Source organism: Blennius ocellaris (genome assembly GCF_963422515.1).
Source record: "Blennius ocellaris genome assembly, chromosome: 6".
NCBI lineage: Eukaryota > Metazoa > Chordata > Actinopteri > Blenniiformes > Blenniidae > Blennius > Blennius ocellaris.
Genome location: NC_137655.1, coordinates 28,071,612 through 28,091,964, shown reverse-complemented (window position 1 = coordinate 28,091,964; position 20,353 = coordinate 28,071,612). Strand labels below are relative to the sequence as shown.

Sequence of the window (20,353 nt, the reverse complement as noted above, 5' to 3'; positions counted from 1 at the left end):
TGACAATATAAAACCACTTCTGTGTCTTGCACTGCTTCCAAAATGATTGTTTTTCTTGCTTTGGTGGTGGTATCACAGTGAGTAACCCCGACTATTGTTTTGTATTAACGTTACTCTTAAGCATACATTTTTATACTCTACCCTATCCACCTCTGGTAAAAAAAATAAAAAAATGTTGAATGTTGTATAATTTCTTAAAAACTAATTGAATTTGTCTGTGTCTTCAGCTGCATCTGCCACCTGTGCTGTGGAAGACGATACACATGAAGAAGAAACACCTTCACTTCCTCCTGACCATGTGGAACGGGTCATCCGGCGTATGAAAAACTTCAGTCATTTCACAGACTGTACCGATTAACCTGGCTCCCAAATTTGACAAAATCTTGAGAATTTGCGCCGGTCCCAAAACAGGACAGACTGCGGTTTCATGTTTTGCACATCAGATTGAGTTTTGACCTTCATATCTTCTGCGTCCTGATTCAAATTGCAGTTGAAGCATCTGGTCTGAAAAGCTGCCAAGTTTACTGACTCGCTGTGATGATTCCTGTAAAACACAACCGCTGAAGAGACTTTGTCAGTCAGATGTACCGAACACAGCTGACTTGGTCAAGTCAGGAACCAATGGAGACCCACTGGAGAACCACTTGAGACCCAATGGAGAACTGCTAGAGACCCAATGGAAACCCACTAGAGAACCAATAAAAACCCATAGTAGATCAAAGAGAGACCCACGAGAGAACCAATGGAGAATCACTGGAGACCCAATGGAAAATCAATAGAGAACCAACGGAGGCCCAATGAGGACCCACTAGAGACCCAATGGAGACCTAATGGAGATCCACAAGAGAACCAGTAGAGAAGTAATGGAAACTCACAAGAAAGCTATGAGAGAACCAATGGGGACCCACGAAAGAACCAGTGGAGACCCAGTAGAGAACCAATGAAGACCCGCATGAGACCTACTAGAGAAGCAGTAGAGAACCAGTGGAGACCCCCTAGAGAACCAGTGGAGACCCACTAGAGAACCAATGGAGACCTACTAGAGAACCAATGGAGACCCATGGAAGACCCAATGGAAACCCACTGGTTGGTCTCGGAGCAGTTTGTGGTCATTAGAATACTATCTCCCAGGACCCATCTTTGATCAGATGCACTGTTCACATAAAACACAGACGAGTGACATACACATTACATGTTAATTAAGTAGGATTCACTCCATTTGAACAATTCAGAAAGGTTTAAATTTGAGATTTTGGTCAGTTTGACAATTGCTATATTTTATGAGAAATAAAATGGTAAAAAGTATTGAAATGGGCTTTCTATGTCTAAGTGAACATAAAAGGTCAGGGTGGTTTTACTGTAAATAAGTCTTGTTCCGGCTGAGTGGATCCCCCACATCAGCAGACTTGTAGCACATTGCATGGCCTTCTTTGCTTGACCTTTGGGAAGAGTGAAACAGTTGAAGCAGAAAGGTCAGCTTCCCATTATCGACCGTGTCTCACAATCATCACTGCTTCAGATGTTATCACATGACCTTGATCCGGTCCTTCAGTCACACTCGAACAGATGCAAATCATGAACTTGAGCTTTAATCAAGGCCGACCTTTTAGAAATCGATCGCTGTCATTGGTCGTCCAATGGCTCCAACAAGGGTGGAATGGGATGTTGGTATACACATTTCCCCTTTGTCTGTGTATTCCTCCCATTTTTCTATATCATTTAGATCAAGGGTGTCAAACACATTTTAGTTTAGCCACAAGCAGCCCCATTTCATGTTGAGTGTGTTAGACCGGTGAAATGGTGCCATGATAATCTTTCAATTTAAACTTGAAAGTTTTTCTGTTGTGGCACAGGATATACATGATGAAATTGTCGATAGGTGTGCAAAACCAAACTATTACAAGATCAAAGGGTTAGTACTGAAAATGACTACATTCGCAACATAAAGCAGATTTTAATGAAACTTTCTGTTGCAAAATACAATGAAATGTTCCAAAAACATCGCCATACTGTTGCATTCTGGGTCTTTTAACAAACTCGCCCTGACAGTGTGGCTTTGAGGCTAATGCTAGTTTGCTAGGTTTTGTGGCAGTGTCACTGATATCTCAGCTCGGCTCTCAATGCTGTGTTCTGCTACTATGTTTTCTTTAAAAATGTTTGAACTTACTTTGGTTGGTTTGGCCGGATTGGAGACTCTTGTGGTTCAGTTTTGGGCGACAGACCTTGTTTGATATCCTCGCATTTTTTATCATTTGAATTTTTCAGCATTTGTATTTTTCGAATAAACTATTTACTTTTACATTTCAGATGTTAAAAACAGCTGAAATGGATTAAACATACATTTAAAACAGTGTGAACTATTACAAAAACAGTGAGAAAAAAGCTCAAAGCAGAAAAAGTAGGGATCAGCGAGTACACCACTATCTGTATCTGTTTCTGTATCTGATCAGCCATCTGAATTATCTGTATCCGCATCTGTACTCGGAGTGGGCGGGACCAAAACCAGAAGTGGGCGAATGGTCGAAGCCCTGCACGTTTTCTACGTCTCCCTCCACTGAATGTCCTGATGCTTCATCACCAAGTTCAGCACAAAGCCAGATAACCAGCTGCTCATTGCAATCAGCTGTGTGGAAGCAGGGAGACGTGCAAATCGTGCAGGGCTGCGGCCCTCGAGCACCGGAGTTCTACGTGTGTGCTCTATATTGTATGATCAAAAATTTGCATCATATTTTGTAGAGGAATTCAAACAGTTTGGGTTTTTTTCAATCAATGCAGCATCAACAGACGAGCCATCATTGTTATAGGAGACATCTAAAGCTTACGCCAGAGGTCTAATTTCCTCCTACACTAAAAGTAAACGACCAAGACAAGCAGAACAGAGTTATATAAAAATCCAAATTAAGGAAAGCTGAACAAGACTACCTTATAAAATCTCCAAATGGCAAACTCGAAGAAATCTCTGCTCTTCGATTGGCACGAGACTGTTTGTTTACAAATGACGCAGAACGTCAAATGAGATTCGATAAACAAAAATTATTTGAACATGGTGATAAGTGAGGCAAATATTGGGCCTATTTAATGAAAAAGAAGTCAGACTCACAAAACATTCCTTCAATTTAAGACATGAATGGCACATAATTTTTTGACAGAAAAAATAATTGACACATTTCGAAGCTTCTGTGAGACACTATATGATTCACAGTTGCACACTAATGCTTGTGGTTTACTGGATAGCTTTTTCTCACATCTTGATCTTCCTAGATTATCAGAAGATCAAAAATCTACCTTGGACCCTCCAATATCGAGGAATGATGTTTTGGATGCTATTAAAGGATTACAGTCTGGGAAAGCAGCCGGACCTGATGGACTCAGTTCCAAATTATTAGTGGATCCACTTCTAAATATGTATAAAGTATCATTTGCAAAAGTTCTTTTGCCCACGTCTTTGAAGGAAGCCACTTTCACTCATTCTAAATAAAGATGCTTCGTATCGGCCAATCTCCTTATTTTAAGATTCTCTCCGAGGTGCTAGCGAAATGTCTGGAAAGACTACTCCCTTTGCTCATTGACCAAGACCAAACAGACTTCATGAAGGGCTGCAATTCATACAATAACATGCGTAGACTGCTGAATGTGATACAAATCTTTCAACAAAAATCTATGCATGGTCTGGTGGCTTCTCTTGATGATGAAAAGGCGTTTGATCGTGTCGAATGGCCTTTTCTTTTTTTCACTTTAAATAAATTTGGTTTCAGAAACACATTTATAAATTGGATTAAGCTTCTCTATAGTAGCCCTTGCTCGGCTGTCCTAACAAACGGTTTGCGGTTTGCCAGCTTTCAGGTTCAGAGGGGTACATGCCAGGGCTGTCCCCTCTCTCCACTGATTTTTGCCTTTAGCAGAAGCTGCACAGGCGGACACACACGGTCTAACGATTGGCATCATAAAATTAGTTTGTACACTGCTGATGTTTTTATTGTCTTGACTAAGCCTGAGGTGTCCATTCCCTCTCTCATTGAGAGGATCAGTAGATTCAGTGCCATCTCAGGCTCCAAAATTAATTTTAACAAATCAGAAGTGATGCCTATGGGCACTTTAAAAGAAAAACCTAAAATCCGCTCTCCGTTCCCTTTCACATGGTCACCGGAAGGATTTAAATACTTAGGAATTAAAGTAATACCCAATTTTGACAGAATGTACAAATGTAATTGTATCCCTCTCTTTGATCGTATGAAGAAGGACGTTGAGGTGGATAAACGTACCGGTACCTCTGTCCTGGCTGGGCCGTGTCTCCTGAAGGGGAATGTCCTGCCCCGACTGTTATACCCAATTCAAATGATTCCGATTCTTTTCACACATAAGATGATACGAACTTTAAATGATTGGATGAGTTCATTCATCTGGGCTGGAAGGAAACCACGTTGAAAAATCTCAGCATTATACCTTCCATCCTCAAAGGAAGGCCTTGACCTCCCAGACATAAGAAAATACCAGCTCAGCACTTGCACGCCTGCTGTAACTGACTGGGTTCAAAAGCCTGTCTCTCTCTGGCTCGATCTAGAGGGCTCCATGTCCAAATTCCCTTTGAAAATGTGTTATTTCTTAAAAGGTTTAAAAATCTGAAATTGTCCTGCAGTAATCCACTTTCAATTCTCACTGTAAAGGTATGGAAAATAGTTCAAAAACTGGAAGGGCGATCTCAACTGACTTCATTATTTATACCTCTGTGTGACAACCCACTCTTCCCACCGGGAACAATAGACTCTGGATTTCAGATTGGGGAATCTAAAGGGATCTCAATTCTTTCAAACTTAATGAACGGACCCTCTAATATTGTCCTTTGACCAAATGGTTGATAAATATCACCTCAAGAGAAAGGATTTCTTTCACTATTTACAATTGAGAGATTGTGTTCAAAGGAAAACATCATTACTTTCAGACCAATCTGTTTCTGATTTTGAAAAGCAAATATTCTTACCCAGGTTTAAAACCTCTATGAAGTCCTCTTATAACTTACTTAAAGAGTATCCAAACACTAATAACTCCCATTTGCGAGAGCTGTGGGAGAAAGAATCGGAATGGAAATCAGTAATGAGGTTTGGGACAATGCATGGAGTAATGCTAACTCCCTCAGTGTCTGTAATCAGGCAAAACCTCACACTTTACATCGTGTTCATACTTCTCCCTCCCCACATCATACATTTAACTCTGACCTTTCTCCATTATGCCCCAAGTGTCAGATTGTAGTGGGCACTCTTACACATTATTATTTGACCTGTACAAAAACATAATATTTTATGTATGTTGTAAAATGTGAACAAGGGAAAATATTTGTACTTTCTACTATGACAGAGTGTAATCCATTGACCATGTTACTTGGAATAACTGATGTCAGTATCACTGGAAAATATGAAAGGAGACTTTATAGAATGCTTTTACATTTTGTACAAGGAAATGTGTTCTTCTGAACTGGATTCTGGATAAAGCACCATGCAAAAATCGGTGGCAGTGGACAATACTAGAATATGTGTCTCTGGACTACTTAACCTGAAAATTGCATAGTAAAAATGATGTGTTTCACAAAACGTGGGACTTTTTTATGTCATACATTGGTGTGGACATTTCCACCCTTTCTTATAGAGGTGCAGTGTGAACCTCTAAGACAGCTCCTACAGTGTGTTTTAACTGCATTTTTCTTTTCTGTGTTTGACTATCCCACCTGTCTAAACTGAGCTGGAATGTTTTGTTCTGTTTGTTTTGTTCTGTTCTGTCTTGGGTTTTTGAAAACAAAAATCCAATAAATATATTTGGGGGAAAATACAGCATTTGACACAGTTTTTGTAGATGTGGCAAGACTTCACAACTGAATGTGCTGTGTTATCCTTATTCTATAACATGTTTTTTCAATTAATCTTATTTGGTGCAAAGTTACAAAAATGTCTCTTTTGGTCAAAACGGTTGTAGATCTCTGCCGTCGATTGACCTTTGTGCTCACATTTGACTTGTATGTTTTATAAATGATCTCTTTAGGGTCAGAAAATCTCCAGAAATATCCTTCAAAATGTGTCTGAGCTCATTCGTCCTGTGACCATGAATGAATGGAGACTTCCTGCAGAGGCCTGGATCAATGAGTTTTCTTCTTTTTGATGGAGCCACTTTATGAATGAACATTTGAGAGCATCATGGGGAAGGTTATTGCCGCCACCTAGTGGAGCATTGCTGCAGTTATGACTTGTCGCTGCTTCCTGAGTTTGACCCCAGGTCCTCTGAATATTTAGAGGCAGAATGGACATTGGTAGGAGCTATAATTGATTTTCAGCCTCTCAGCACATGTGATCTCCTGTTTGCACAGGTGCTTTACGTGCCCAGACACTGGTGGCACTATGTGGAGTCGATGGATCCCGTCACTGTCAGTGTCAACTCTTGGATCGAGTTGGTAAGCAGTGCTGTCATGTATCGTTCAGAAAAAGTGAAGATCCCCTGTTCTTGTTTATCTTAAAATCGCCTCTTCTTAGAAGAGTGTGCTTGCTTTGAAAAGCGCCGTTCCTGCCAGTGTTTATTCAGAAGGTGGATCTCTGCGGTTTTCCCTGTAGCGTCTCTGTCACGCCTTCTGCTCTCTGTTCCTGCACAGGAGTCGGACGACGTGGCGAGAGTCAGTGAAGCGGTGACCAAGACGATCGTCTGTGCGCTAAAAGGTGTCCCGAGTGACGACAACACAGACGACTGGCTCAACCCCACCGAGGTGCATACACACCTTCTGTTTATGTCAGTGGGTCACCACCTTTGATGAGATTGTGTGTGCCTCCGTTATCCTGACCTGATTTACAACTAGTGCAAATGAACAACATGGAACAAACATAACTAATAGGGCAACAGAAGAAAGCATCGTTCAAATAGGTTCACAGTTCTTTCACAGTTTATTGTAGAGGTGTCTGTGGCGTGCAGAATGCGTGTGAATCAGTGTAAAGCGGGCTGTGATGTCATGTGCTGCAAACCTCCAGTGAAGACAAAGACGAGCAGATACACCCACATTTCCTCAACTTCAAGCTCTACTTCTATTCTGTTCTCATTTTAAGTAGATATTATGCACAAAGATTTAGTCTAATATAAAAGTAGGATATTTTATTATGTATTAGTGCTTTATTTATATATAATTCAATCAATTTTAAACTAATTATATTGTGTAAAAATACTTACTACTGTGTTGTTGTAAACATTCGAATCTATCAAATTACTATATATAATCATTTTACTGTCAAATCAATGGCTGTTTTCAGTTCTCAACTGCAGAAAGTTCTAATTCATTCAATTTTAATCATACAGATATATGATTAAAATGATTATAAATTGTGTATCCTATAAATTGTGCAACATGGAGAGACTCTTAATCTCTTCCTATTGCAAGAGTAAAAACTGTTCTGACATCGGAAGGCTCTCAATCACATCCTGTTGTCTGCCTAAGCTGCCGAACAGGACAAGGGGAGAAGAAAAATAAATTAATTAATTAATTGTGTATCCTTTTAATTATACATATTCAAATATTACATTTGCTCAAAAAATAAAAAAGAGGATATATTAATGTTATATATGCAAAGTGCCTTGAGATGACTGTGTTGGATTTTGCACTATAGAAATAAAATGTAATCTATATTATGAATATAGATATCATGTTGGAAAAACCACAACTTTAATTCCAGCATCTCTCTCTCTCTCTCTCTCTCTCTCTCTCTCTCTCTCTCTCTCTCTCTCTCTCTCGCTCTCTTCTGACTGGTTTCTCTCCAGACATGTTTGATCAATAGACTATTAACAATGCTGCCTCCCACAGTTTCCTTTCCAGCTGATGGTATTTATCCCACTAACAGTAGGTCATGACGGCCAGGGTTCGGAGCTCCTGGAAGCTTTAAACAGAGCAGAGCGGCTGAACATAAACCTCTCTCCCAGGCTGTTAGTGGCTGTTTATAGTGCCACACTAAAGCTTAAAGAGTTCAGGGACTCATCGGTTTCACTCCTGTAATGCACTTTATCCCACATGAGCTTTAATGACACAATTAATAGAATAAATGCAAAGTGCAGATGATTGACCGATTGACTGAACACTTTGACATAAGATGTTCATCTTATGTCAGTGAGAAGGTGTGAGAAGGTGCCGATCCTCTGGAGCCGTGTGTGTGTGTGTGTGTGTGTGTGTGTGTGTGTGTGTGTGTGTGTGTGTGTGTGTGTGTGTGTGTGTGTGTGTGTGTGTGTGTGTGTGTGTGTGTGTGTGTGTGTGTGTGTGTGTGTGTGTGTGTGTGTGTGCGTGTGTGCGTGCGTGCGTGCGTGCGTGCGTGCGCGCGCGCGCGCTCGCGCGTGCGTGCGTGCGTGCTGTCTGTGTGTGTGCGTGCTGTCTGTGTGTGTGACACTTTGAGGGATGTACTGACAATTATCACTAAAAATGCAAACTGTTCTTGCTGTAGACATTTCAAACACATTTACATTTTTAAAGCTTTCAAATATTTCTCCATGCTGGAAGTGGCCATGTGATAGAAATTCCTCACACAGGTTAGTGTGAAGTTGTTTCCTCTGGCAGTTTCAAAGTTGTAAATACTGTTTGAATGTGTGCAGGAAGGAGCGGCCCCCCACAGCGAGAACATGCAGCTGGTGAACATGGCTGTGAGTGCCTGCGCCCGGAGGCGGGGGTCCCGTCCATGCAGGGCGGTGAAGCGGGACTCTGACAGACGCGTCAGGAAAGACGGGGACTCTGCGGCCTTCCGTGTTCCCTACGGAGCTGATCTGGTCGCGGTGTCCCGTCACGACGAGGCGCCTGGCTCAGCAGAGCAGCTCCCTCCGGGAGCCGCTGAGGTCTGGGGACAGACCACCATCACCACTAACCACCTGCTGGACTGCCTGCTGCATCCTGACATCATGGGCCGAGTCACTCAGCTCCTCCTGGAGAGGCACGCAGACAAGCACAATATCGCCGCACCGCACTGACCAAACAACTGACACACTGCCTGGGGGCCCAGGAGCACCGCCAGAGGTCCCAGACCAAGGCTTAGACTCCACCCGGAAAACAGATAATGTGAATTTACTGCGGGCGATTCCCCATACAGCTAATGGTTTATCTAGATCAAGATGCAGATAGATTCCATGTGGTTGGAAAAATTCAAAAGTACCTGCTGTTAAAGCAGACCTTCACAGGTATTTTTGAGACCTCGTCAATATTGGGTTGGTCATAATGTTATGGCTGATCCCTTTAACACTTTTTGAGATGTCCTCTTAGACATTTTCTTTTAGATCTGTAATTTCTGAAGGCAAATTCAATGCGTTAATCAATGTGAAAGTTTTAAATCTTTGAGTTTTAAAAAAATCTCTATAAAAGTTCTCAAATTTTCCAGTGTTTCTCACTGAATTTCTGTCAAATGATTTTGATTGAACTTTCTCTCAACCTTTCTGATGCTTGAGAACAAATGTAGGAGTTGATAATAATGAGATTTTTGAGCTCTTTCTGTCTGTTTTCCAGTCAGTCTGGATGAATGTTGTCGACATCTGTTATTAAAGCATCATTTTATTTATTTATATGATGCCATATCTGAAAACAGTAAATATAAGAAGACTAGCTTCACATCGTCATATTAACTGGATTGTGTAAACGAGCTTCTATATTTCCAGCATAAATTCAGTATTTTCATCAAGTTGTTAAAATATCTCTGTATATTTCAAGTTTTTGAAGAAATCGAGCCTCCAAATGGCCAATCGTGTTAGAAAGAAGCCTCTTTCCCTGCTGGTGAGTCCAGGTGCTCCTGACGTGGACACCAGATGTGACGCAAATCATTACTAAAACTAATTATAATTCAATAAGCGATGCATTCAAGGGACCCAAGCATTTCCTTGTTGGGCTGTCCCGAATATGGTAATCCTGTTTGTTTCTTCCAGTAGAGGAAAAATTGCCTCCTAAATCAATTTCATATGCTAAAATGCCAAATAATTCAAACTAATATTCCCTTCCAAGCAAACATTAGTTTTCTGTGTACGGTTGCTGTGTGGTTTAGTAATGAGAGCTGTCAGTGAGGAGCCTCCCAGGGCCGATGCTAATGCTCCTGATGGATGAAAACTGTGCGAGCGCCCCTTCATCTACCCGCAGGCTGTGATGAATACAATATTTCACTCTAAATTCTCTTCCGAGATTCATTTTCTGCTTTTGTTCTTCACCAAACATGCAACGGTTTACTCATATGAGTTTATGTAGCCACAGATTTCTTGTTTCCCTTGGTTTTTACATTGCACAGTTGACTTAAACAGAAATGTGTGGAAAAACACTTCATGTTTATGCTTTTCTTTTTTGTATATATATTGAAAATGTGAGGGGAAAACTCCACTTTTATTCATGCTGTGGCTTGTAAAAGTCTTCATGCCTCTTGACCCTTTCTACTTTTTGTCACATTATAACCTCAAATTTGTGTTATTAGTGTTTTATGTATGTGGCAGAGAGGCGAGGCGGCGCACCGGATTCACATCAGTGGCTTAATCAGCTCTGCCCATAAAGGAGGATCTGTTTTTGTTACGGAATGATATGTGACAGGGGAGCTTAGTGGTAGTGATGGTGATAGCAGCGTTGAATGAGAGTAGAAAGTGATCAGTTATAGGGAGTTCATCAGCTTTACAGTTAAGAGGGGTGACACCAGAGCAGCAGATTAAATCAAGAATGTGGCCTTTGGGTGGGAGTGTTAATATGTTGCTGAAAACCAAAACTATCTAAACAGAATGTAAAATCTATGGTAAAAGGGTAATTAATATTGTCCATGTGAACGTTAAAATCTCCCAGCGCTATTATTTTGTATGAAAGGGAGGATAAATGAGTGAGGAAGGCAGCAAAGTCATTTAAAAAATAACTGTTGGATTTAGGAGGGCAGTAACCAGTTGCAATGATGGTGAGAGTAGGTCCGGAGCCTTCACATACTGTGGATTTGAATGAAGTGAAGATCGGGACAGACACAGATGAGACTTTGATAGTCTCGCGGTGAATCATCGCCAGACCTCCGCCCCGGCCCGAGTCACGTGGTTTTGAGGTGGAGTGGATTCAATCAGTTGTGAGAAATCATTTCCTTGTTGCCATGTTTCCATTATACAGAAAAAGTCAAGCTTCCAGTCAGTGATGAGTTCGTTGATGAGTTGTCCTTTACTGGTGAGAGAATGGATGTTTAACGGTCCAAAGTTGAGTACAGTGGAGCCACGGGCGGCAGCAGCACCAGCCGAGCGAGGGAGGCTGGTCAACAAGGAGAGCAGTTCGACCAGCATGGTGAGGGGGACTTTTTTGTGTGACCCTCAACACAAGTTTTGAAAATCCCAGGCTTAAATTATTATGACAACTTGACTACCATTGCTCATAATAATCATGATAATAATAACAATAATAGTAATAATGGTAACATCAGCCAAAGGTCTGCAATTAAAACAACATTTACTGACCAAGTGGAAAAACCCCGAGACTGTTCCAGCCATTGGTTTGGCATGCTGGTCTGATTTTGGCCCTGAGGGGGGGGGGGGGGGTAGTTGAGGAGCCCTGTTCCATGACATTTACCCCAGGTCCTCAGGTCACGACGCACACAAGTTATGATGATTCAGCGTTAAGAGCAGGATCCCATAAGATTTTATTTTTTTTTAATCATCGGCTCTTTGAAACAACAGACTATATTTCCCACGCGGAGAGTAACTCACGCCATCGCCTGGCCACGGGAGAAGTGCGTTATGCAGCCAGAAGGTTGTGCTTTTTTCCTTATGTATTAAGGCTTAATTAAGGGATAATACATAAGGGAAAAAAACATAACCTCCTTAGCCAATCACAGGTTAGTATGAGGGCCCGTCCAGAACCAAAGCTACGTACGCTACGGTAGCGTTAGTTAAGAGGATATGCTAAAACTCATTAGCTTGTGAAGTTCAGATTAGAAATGAATGCTTGAAATTAAGCTAATGTTAAAAAAGAAATTAAGGAGATAATAAGCACAGCTACACAAAGTAGAAGAAAAAGAAGAGGACGACTTGACAACATGGAGAGATGGCTCAAATTAAAAAGACTGCTTGTTTCGGACAAAGCAGACTCTGGGCCACTGGGGGGGAAAAAGACAATAGACATCAAAAACAGACTTTATAAAGAAGAATACATCAGTCTGGGATGTACAGCAACTGATTCAGACCCTCAACAGCCTCTGTGTTTCTTATGTGGAGAGGTACTTTGAAACCGTGCCATGAAACCGACACACCTGCAGCAGCATCTGAGCACCAGGCATCCGTCATAAGGAGGCAGGACTACTGACTTTTTCATGCGGAAATCATCCGAAATCAAGGCCGCGCAATATCGCATGTGTGCCGCAAGTCAGACTTCAGCAACTTCCCTTCAAGCTTCCTAGCAGGTAACCTTGCTTACTGCCAAGGCTGAAAAGCCAAACACAATAGCTGAGGAGCTAATTGCACCAGCTGCAGCTATCTCAGCTGAAATCATGGTGGCTAAAAAAGCGGCAGATGCAGTCCGTTCAGTACCACGATCTCACAACATTGTATGCTGCAGGGTAGATGAGGTGGCATTGTTCAGCAGGTGACTGACAAACTGAAAACGGCGGGATCTTTTGCAGTACAGTTGGACGAGTCTACTGACGTGAATGGAGAAGCCCAGTTGGTCATGTTTGCTCGTTTCAAAGATGACACAGTCAACGATATAGTTGAACACATTGTCTTCTGCAAGCCACTACCTGAAAAAACCACAGGTGAGGACATATTTAATTTGATTGACTGTTTTTTCACGGAGCATGAGTTGGACTGGAAGCGCTGCTCGCATCTATGCACAGACGGGGCAGCGTCTTTGACAGGTCGGCACCGCAGACTTGTTGCTCGCGTCAGGCAGGTGAACCTCGACATCCAAAGCATGCACTGCATAATTCACAGAGAAGTGTTGGATTCCAAATGCATGAGCCCAGAACTGGACAGTGTTTTGACAGACGCTGTCAAAGTGATTAACTTCATTAAATCACGACCTCTTAATGCAACTGTTCCACAAGCTGTGCGAGGAAACGTGCAGTGACCATCATCAGCTGCTGCTGCTACATACAGATGTACGTTGACTATCGAGGGGGAAAGCGCTGCAGAGACTATTTGACTTGAGAGAGCAGGTGCACCATTTTGTCTCAGAGCATGAACATCCTATGGCTGCTAAACTTGAAGACCAGAACTGGTTGGCTCAACTGGCTTACCTCACTGGTGTTTTTGGCCATCTGAATGGGTTGAACACAAGCTTACAAGGCAATGACAAAACTGTTCTTCAGATGTATGACAAAGTGGCAGCCTTCATGAGGAAAACTGACCTTTGGTTGAGAAGGTATGAAAAGGGGGATGCCAGTAGTTTCCCTCAGTTTAACTCTTGGATAGTTAACATGTCACACATCACGAAGCAGAACATTTTGAAAACTGTAAAAATGCATCTGGCCAAACTGACAGCTGACTTCCCAGACATTGAGGATAAGTCATTCATGCACAGCAGTATGGATACAGCACAAAATGGGCTCCACACTCCACTCGACGTGTAATCTCACTGCAAGCCGTCCAGTTCCAGCACTTTCCAAGCTCCTGCTCCGTTCCAGCTGAGTATTATTTCAGTTTTAATAAATCCTAGGTTTAAACGTTCACTCTGTTTCCTGCACTTGAGCCTCCATCCACCCCATGTAACAGACAAACAGACTTCAACCGGAGAGAAGTACCATTACAGCTGTTGTCACTATTCAATCCAGGTTACAGAAACTCATGAGTGGCAGACAAGTGCAAGTGTCTCACCAGCACACTTCACCACACCATACCCAAGTGACACAAAAAACAAGTGAGGATGTGTTGCTTTAATAACACACACGCACACACCATCTGCCTCTACTGATAAAACTAAGATTTAATTATATGAGTCATTGAAATTTCATACAGTTTGTTTTTGTTCTTGATGAGTGCATAAAAAATCCATTTCATGACATTCATATTTCTGAAAACTACTGTCTGAAAATTCAGTTCTGCTCTAGTATCTGAGTATGATTTTTTTTTTGTTCTCAAAGTTGCTACTGAAAAATCATACTTGCCTAAAAGGGTGAATAAAGGCCAAAATGCAATTTAAAGTGCAGTCTCTGCAGTTTCTATCAAATTGCACCCTCATCTCCCAGATCGGTTTGGGACCCCAAAAAAGTTGACAATCATTGATTGAGATAGAGCTGCTCACGCTGGTTTAACCTAGAAAATCATGTTACTGTCTAGACAGAGCTGCTGAGGCTGGTTTAATCTAGAAAATCATGTTGCTGTCTACAAGGTGGGCTTGCATCAAGGGCACGGCAACACCCTCCTCCTGGGTGGGGAACAGGGGGTGTTGGTAGCCGAGGGCCACCATAAACGGGGACATACCAGTGGCCGAGCAGGTGAGGGAATTGTGGGCATACTCCACCCATGGCAACTGAGAGCTCCAGGAAGATGGATGCCGAGCAGTCACACACCGCAGCGCCGTCTCCAGGTCTTGGTTGGCCCTCTCCTTATGATCGTTCGTCTGAGGGTGATACCCTGAGGAGAGGCTGGGAGAAGTTTCGAGAGCTTTACAGACTGCCTCGGTCAGACACCACATCCAGGGGGATCCCGTGCAGCCGGTACACATCCCTGACCAGCCAATCCGCTGTCTCCGTTGCCGTGGGAAATTTAGGGAGGGGGACAAAGTGCACACACTTGGAGAAGTGATCCACAACAGTCATTATCACTGTGTTACCTTCAGAAGGGGGGAGACCGGTAACAAAGTCGACGGCAATGTGTGACCAGGGTCGACTCGGGATGGACAAGGGATGGAGCAGCCCTGCAGGAGGTTGGTAGGATGCCTCGCTCCGGGCGTCCCGGGACATGGAGGGCCACCAGAAACGTTGCCTCAGGAAGGACAGGGTTCGCTGGCAGCCTGGATGACAGGTCAACTTGGAAGAGTGCCCCCACTGCAGAACCTTAGACCCCATAGGCTCAGGAACAATGAGACGGTTAACTGGACCATTACCCGGATCAGGATGAGTGAGGTGAGCTGGTCTGACCTGATTTTTGATGTCCCAGGAGGCGGACGCGACCATGCAGGGGGAGGGGAGTATGTTCTCCGGTTCCCCCTCAGACTTCTCAATGCCGGGACAGAGCGTCGGGCTTCGTGTTCCTGGAACCTGGCCGGTAGGAAAGGGTAAAGATAAACCTCCTCAAAAACAGCGCCCAGCGTGCCTGCCAGGAGGTTTAGTCGCTTGGCAGTCTGAAGGTAAGACAAATTCTTGTGGTCTGTCCAGACCATGAATGGTTGGGAAGCACCCTCCAGCCAGTGCCCCACTCCTCCAAAGCCAGTACCACTGCCAACAACTCCCGGTTACCAACATCATAATTCCGCTCAGCCGGAGTAAGGCGTCTTGAAAAGAAGGCGCAGGGGTGCATCTTAGAGTCCTCGGCACGCTGGGATAACACAGCTCCAACGCCAGTTTCCAAGCCGTCGACCTCCACGATGAACTGCTTGGTGGGATCAGGATGGCACAGCACCGAGGCCTGAGTGAACAGCTGCTTGAGGATGCTGAATGCCTGTTCAGCTGCTGGTGTCCACTGAAAAGAGGTTAAGGTGGACGGGAGTTGAGTGAGCAGGGTTGCAACCTTACTGTAGTTCTGGATGAACCATCGGTAGAAGTTGGCGAACCCAAGAAACCGCTGCAGCTGTTTACGGGTAGTCGGTCTGGGCCAGTCCACCACCACTTGAACTTTGGCTGGGTCCACCTTCACCTGTCCCTGTTCGATGATGTACCCCAAGACGCTCACAGAGGTCGCATGGAAGACACACTTCTCCGCCTTCACAAACAGCCGATTCTCCAGAAGATGCTGGAGCACTGCCCGGATGTGAAGGAGCCAGGAGGAGCATGCATGCTCCTCCTGGCTGCGAGAAAAGATCAAGATGTCCTCCAAATACACAAATATAAACTGGTTCAACATGTCCCACAACACATCGTTGACCAGGTGCTGGAATACTGCAGGGGCATTTGTGAGTCCAAAATCACTAAGTATCGAAGTGCCTGAGGGGAGTCTTAAACGCCATCTTCCACTCATCACCCTCGAAAGCGTTCCAGAGGTCGAGCTTGGAAAACATGGTGGCGTCATGGAGAGGCTGAAAAGCAGAGTCCATTAGAGGCAGGGGGTATTTATTCTTTACCGTTAAATTGTTAAGACATCTATAGTCAATGCACGGCCATAACGTACCATCCTTCTTGGCCACAAAAAAGAACCCGGCCCCCACCGGAGACGATGAGGGACGGATCAGGCCAGCAGCGAGGGACTCGTGAATGTACATCTCCATGGCTTCTCTCTCAGGACGGGACACATTATACAAGTGGCTGGAGGGAAGGGACGCCCCCAGGAGAAGCTCAATGGCACAGTCATATGGTCGGTGAGGGGGAAGAAAGGTAGCTCGCTGCTTGCTGCTTGCCACCTTTAGGTGGTGATACTCAGGAGGAACAGAACCCAGGTTGATCTTCTCCTGGTCAGAGGAGGGAGGTGTCAGGGAGCGTCCCAGAGCCGACTGGACACAGTGAGTGTGGTAATAAGTTCCCGGAAATGGTGCACAGGTTCCAGTCAATGTGCGGGTTGTATTTCTGAAGCCAGAGGAGACCCAGGATCAGTGGGACGTGAGGTGATGACAGAACCAGGAACCTAATGTCCTCACTATGGTTCCCAGAGACCAGTAGACAAAGGGGAATGGTGCAATGGGTGATGTGAGCCAACCTCCTGCCGTCCAGGGCACTCACAGTCCAGGGGTTCGGAAGATGTTCCAATGTTAGGCCGGCTTTCACAGCGAACTCCCGGTCCAAAAAGTTGTCATCTGCTCCAGAATCCACCAGGGCGTGCAGGGAGAAACTGCCGTTCTCACCAATGATGGAGGCTGGGAGTTGGAGGCGAGAGGGAGCCAAAGTCTGGGTGCTGGGGCTATGGCTCATCAGGACCACCTCCAATCCTGATGAGCCTAGGCTCTCATATACCATCTATTGAGATCAAAGACTACATGGACGTGGGACCACCCACAGAAGGAGGCGTTTCAGAGTACCAAAGACATCCTGTCTACGTCTCTTGTTCTGAAGTTCTATGATGTGAACTGGCCTACAGCTGAATCAGCTGTCAGCCATATTCTCGCCATTTGTCTGACGCCAAGACCAGGTATGCCCAGATAGAAAAAGAATGTCTGGCAAGCATTTGGGCATGTGAGAGGTTCAAGAAGTACCTGGTCAGGCTAGGGAACTTCAAGTTGGTCACTGACCACAAACCTTTGGTGCCACTGATGAATAAAAGGGATATGGATAATGTCCCAATACGTTGCCAAAGACTCTTGATGAGGCTTATGCGGTTCAAGCCTACGGCTGGATATGCACTCTCACCGTGGCCAACACACTGTCTTGCAGCCCAATAAGGTGCACGACAGAGGCAAGTGACACACATTCAGATGTAGAGTGTTACTTACAGCTTGACTGCATCCCTTACTTCCGGTTTCCACAACTGGGTTCGGGGGTTGCTGCCACGACAGGCACCAGAGACCCTGCGGCCACAGCTCCAAGCAGCAGCTTCGACAATGGAAGTGGAGAACATGGTCCACTCGGACCCAATGTCTGTAGCCTCCCCCGGGATCAGTGAGAAGCTCTTCCGGAGGTGGGAGTTGAAGACTGCATGGACAGAGGGCTCGGCCAGGCATTCCCAACAGACCCTCATAACACGTTTGGGCCTGCTGAATCTGTCTGGCCTCCTCCCAGTCCAGCGCATCCAACTCACCACCAGGTGGTGATCAGTTGACAGCTCTGCCCCTCTCTTTACCCAAGTGTCCAAGACAAGTGGCCTGAGATCAGATGACACAACCACAAAGTCTATCATTAACCTCTGGCCTAGGGTGTTGTAGGGATTTCTTACCTCATAACGAACCATTTATGTTGTGGTTGGCTATCGATAATGATTAATAATTATCAAAGATAGTTATTAATTATGTTATTGAAATTTAATCTGATGTGTATCAGATACCTCGGAGCACCACCTGTCTTAACAGGAAATGATAGCCAATTCAGTTATATCAGTCTCATAAGATATACTAAACAGTTAATCAGGAATTTGAATTAATAGTTAAATTAATTACAATTACCAGAATTAACAATAAAGCTTGAAGGATTTTGGAGACTTGACCAGAAGAGGTCGACATTTCATTCTCCCTTGTGCACATTAATAAAAGTATGATTCCAAAAATTATATTTATTTACAATGAAAACAAATAAAACACAGATTCTAACTATCTATATACAGCTTGGTGTGTGTAGGTGCATGTGCGTATGTGTGTGTGTGTGTGTGTGTGTGTGTCTGTGTGTGTGTGTGTGTGTGTGCGTGCGTGCGTGTGTGCGTGCGTGCGTGCGTGCGTGCGTGCGTGCGTGCGTGTGTGTGTGGAGAGAGAGAGAGAGAAAGAGAGAGAGAGGTGGAGGGAGTGTGTGTGTGAGACATGTGATGGAACTACAAAACAAGATGGCGGATCCTTCAAGAAACTACATTCAAATGGAGGTTATCAGAGAGCAGGAAGTCTGTCCTGGGTCTCGACCGTGTGCTGGAGAACAATGGAACATGGGAGTTAGTCTTTAGCGTCTGCTTCCTGTGTGTCTCAGCTAATGGACCATTTCTAGCGTAGGGATTTACTACCTCATATGGATCACTATTTATGTTTTGGTTGGCTATCGATAATGATTAATAATTATCAAAGATAGTTATTAATAATGTTGTTGAAATTTAATCTGATCTTTATCAGATACCTCGGAGCACCACCTGTCTTAACAGGAAATGATAGCCAATTCAGTTCTATCAGTCTCATAAGATATACTAAACACTTAATCAGGAATTTGAATTAATAGTTAAATTAATTACAATTACCAAAATTAACAGTAAAGCTTGAAGGATTTTGGAGTTCTTGACACAGAAGAGGTCGACATTTCATTCACCTTTGTGCACATTAATGACACAGCAAGTATGATTCCAAAAATTATATTTATTAACAATGAAAACAAATAAAACACAGATTCTAACTACCTATATACAGCTGTGTGTGTGTGTGTGTGTGTGTGTGTGTGTGTGTGTGTGTGTGTGTGTGTGTGGAGAGAGAAAGAGAGAGAGAGAGTTGGAGGGAGTGTGTGTGTGTGTGAGACGTGTGATGGAACTACAAAACAAGATGGCGGATCACAAGAAACTACATTCCAAATGGAGGTTATCAGAGAGCAGGAAGTCTGTCCTGGGTCTCGGTCATGTGCTGATAGCAATGGAACAATAGAAGCTAGCCACAGCATCTGCTTCCGGTGTGTCTCTGCTAAAGGACCATTTCTAGAATGAGTTTATGTGAATGCGATTTGTCAAGTACCTGTACATGAGCATTTCTTTTTCTGCAGCATTTAATTTTTACTCTTTACACACGAACACAACTTATTGATTCTTGCATCCTATTCACCTTGTTCACCATAGTAGGAACTCGCTTTCTACGGTCAACAGGGTTGACAATGTATCTCTGAACTAACAGTTTTAAACATCGCTCGTCGATTGACGGTCCGTGGCTAACTGCGGCTAGCTATGTGTAGCATTACACGCTCCGTGGCTAATTGTGGTTAGCTATGTGTAGCATTACATGCTCCGTGGCTAACAGTTGCTCGCTGTATGTACACACTCATTCATGCAAAAGTATTGAGTGCATAGAAATGAGCATACTTTTCAGAAGCCTTACATTTTTGTTTCAAATATCCTTTTTTCTTGATCTTATGTAATATTCACTGCATTTTGGGTTTTCAGGTAAGCCATAGTCATCAACATTTCAAGAAATAAAGGCTTGAAATGTTTCACTCTGTCATGAGTCTATATCATATATTGGTTTGACTTTCTGAAATGAGTGACAAAAAATATTGAACATTTTCATGATATAAAATAGACACATTTTTAAGTAATAAATCATGAAATATGTGCAATTTTGATCAGTTTCACAACTGCTGTTTCTCATAACGTGTTTCTCATAAATCAATAGTACATACACTCATGGTGATCATATTTCAGTTTTATGTCTTATGTATTATTTATTAAACAATTGTTGCATTTTTAGACACCAACTAAATTTAATTTGTTCTTTAAAGTCCAAAACACAAGTTGCAGCATCACAGTGAATGGTTTATTTACAGGACTTAAAAAGGCGTGTCATCTGCGTTTTCCCACAAAAACTAAAACAGCCACAGAACAGGATCACATTGCTTGTTTTTTGTTTTGTTTTTGTTTATTCCATATTATAGTACATCAACAACTAATCAAAGACGTT

General features: G+C 43.4%; 1 protein-coding gene across 1 annotated transcript in view; it reads left to right on the top strand.

Moving 5' to 3' along the window:
- The window catches only part of hspbap1 (hspb associated protein 1), a 29,606-nt gene extending 19,485 nt beyond the window's left edge, over positions 1–10,121 (top strand). Inside the window, exons 6-8 of the mRNA XM_080498486.1 lie at positions 6,353–6,436; positions 6,632–6,742; positions 8,602–10,121. Of these exons, the coding sequence (XP_080354612.1) occupies positions 6,353–6,436; positions 6,632–6,742; positions 8,602–8,970 (564 nt within the window). The 3' untranslated portion in view covers positions 8,971–10,121. The remainder of the gene's footprint in view (positions 1–6,352; positions 6,437–6,631; positions 6,743–8,601) is intronic.
- The last annotated feature ends 10,232 nt before the right edge of the window (positions 10,122–20,353 follow it).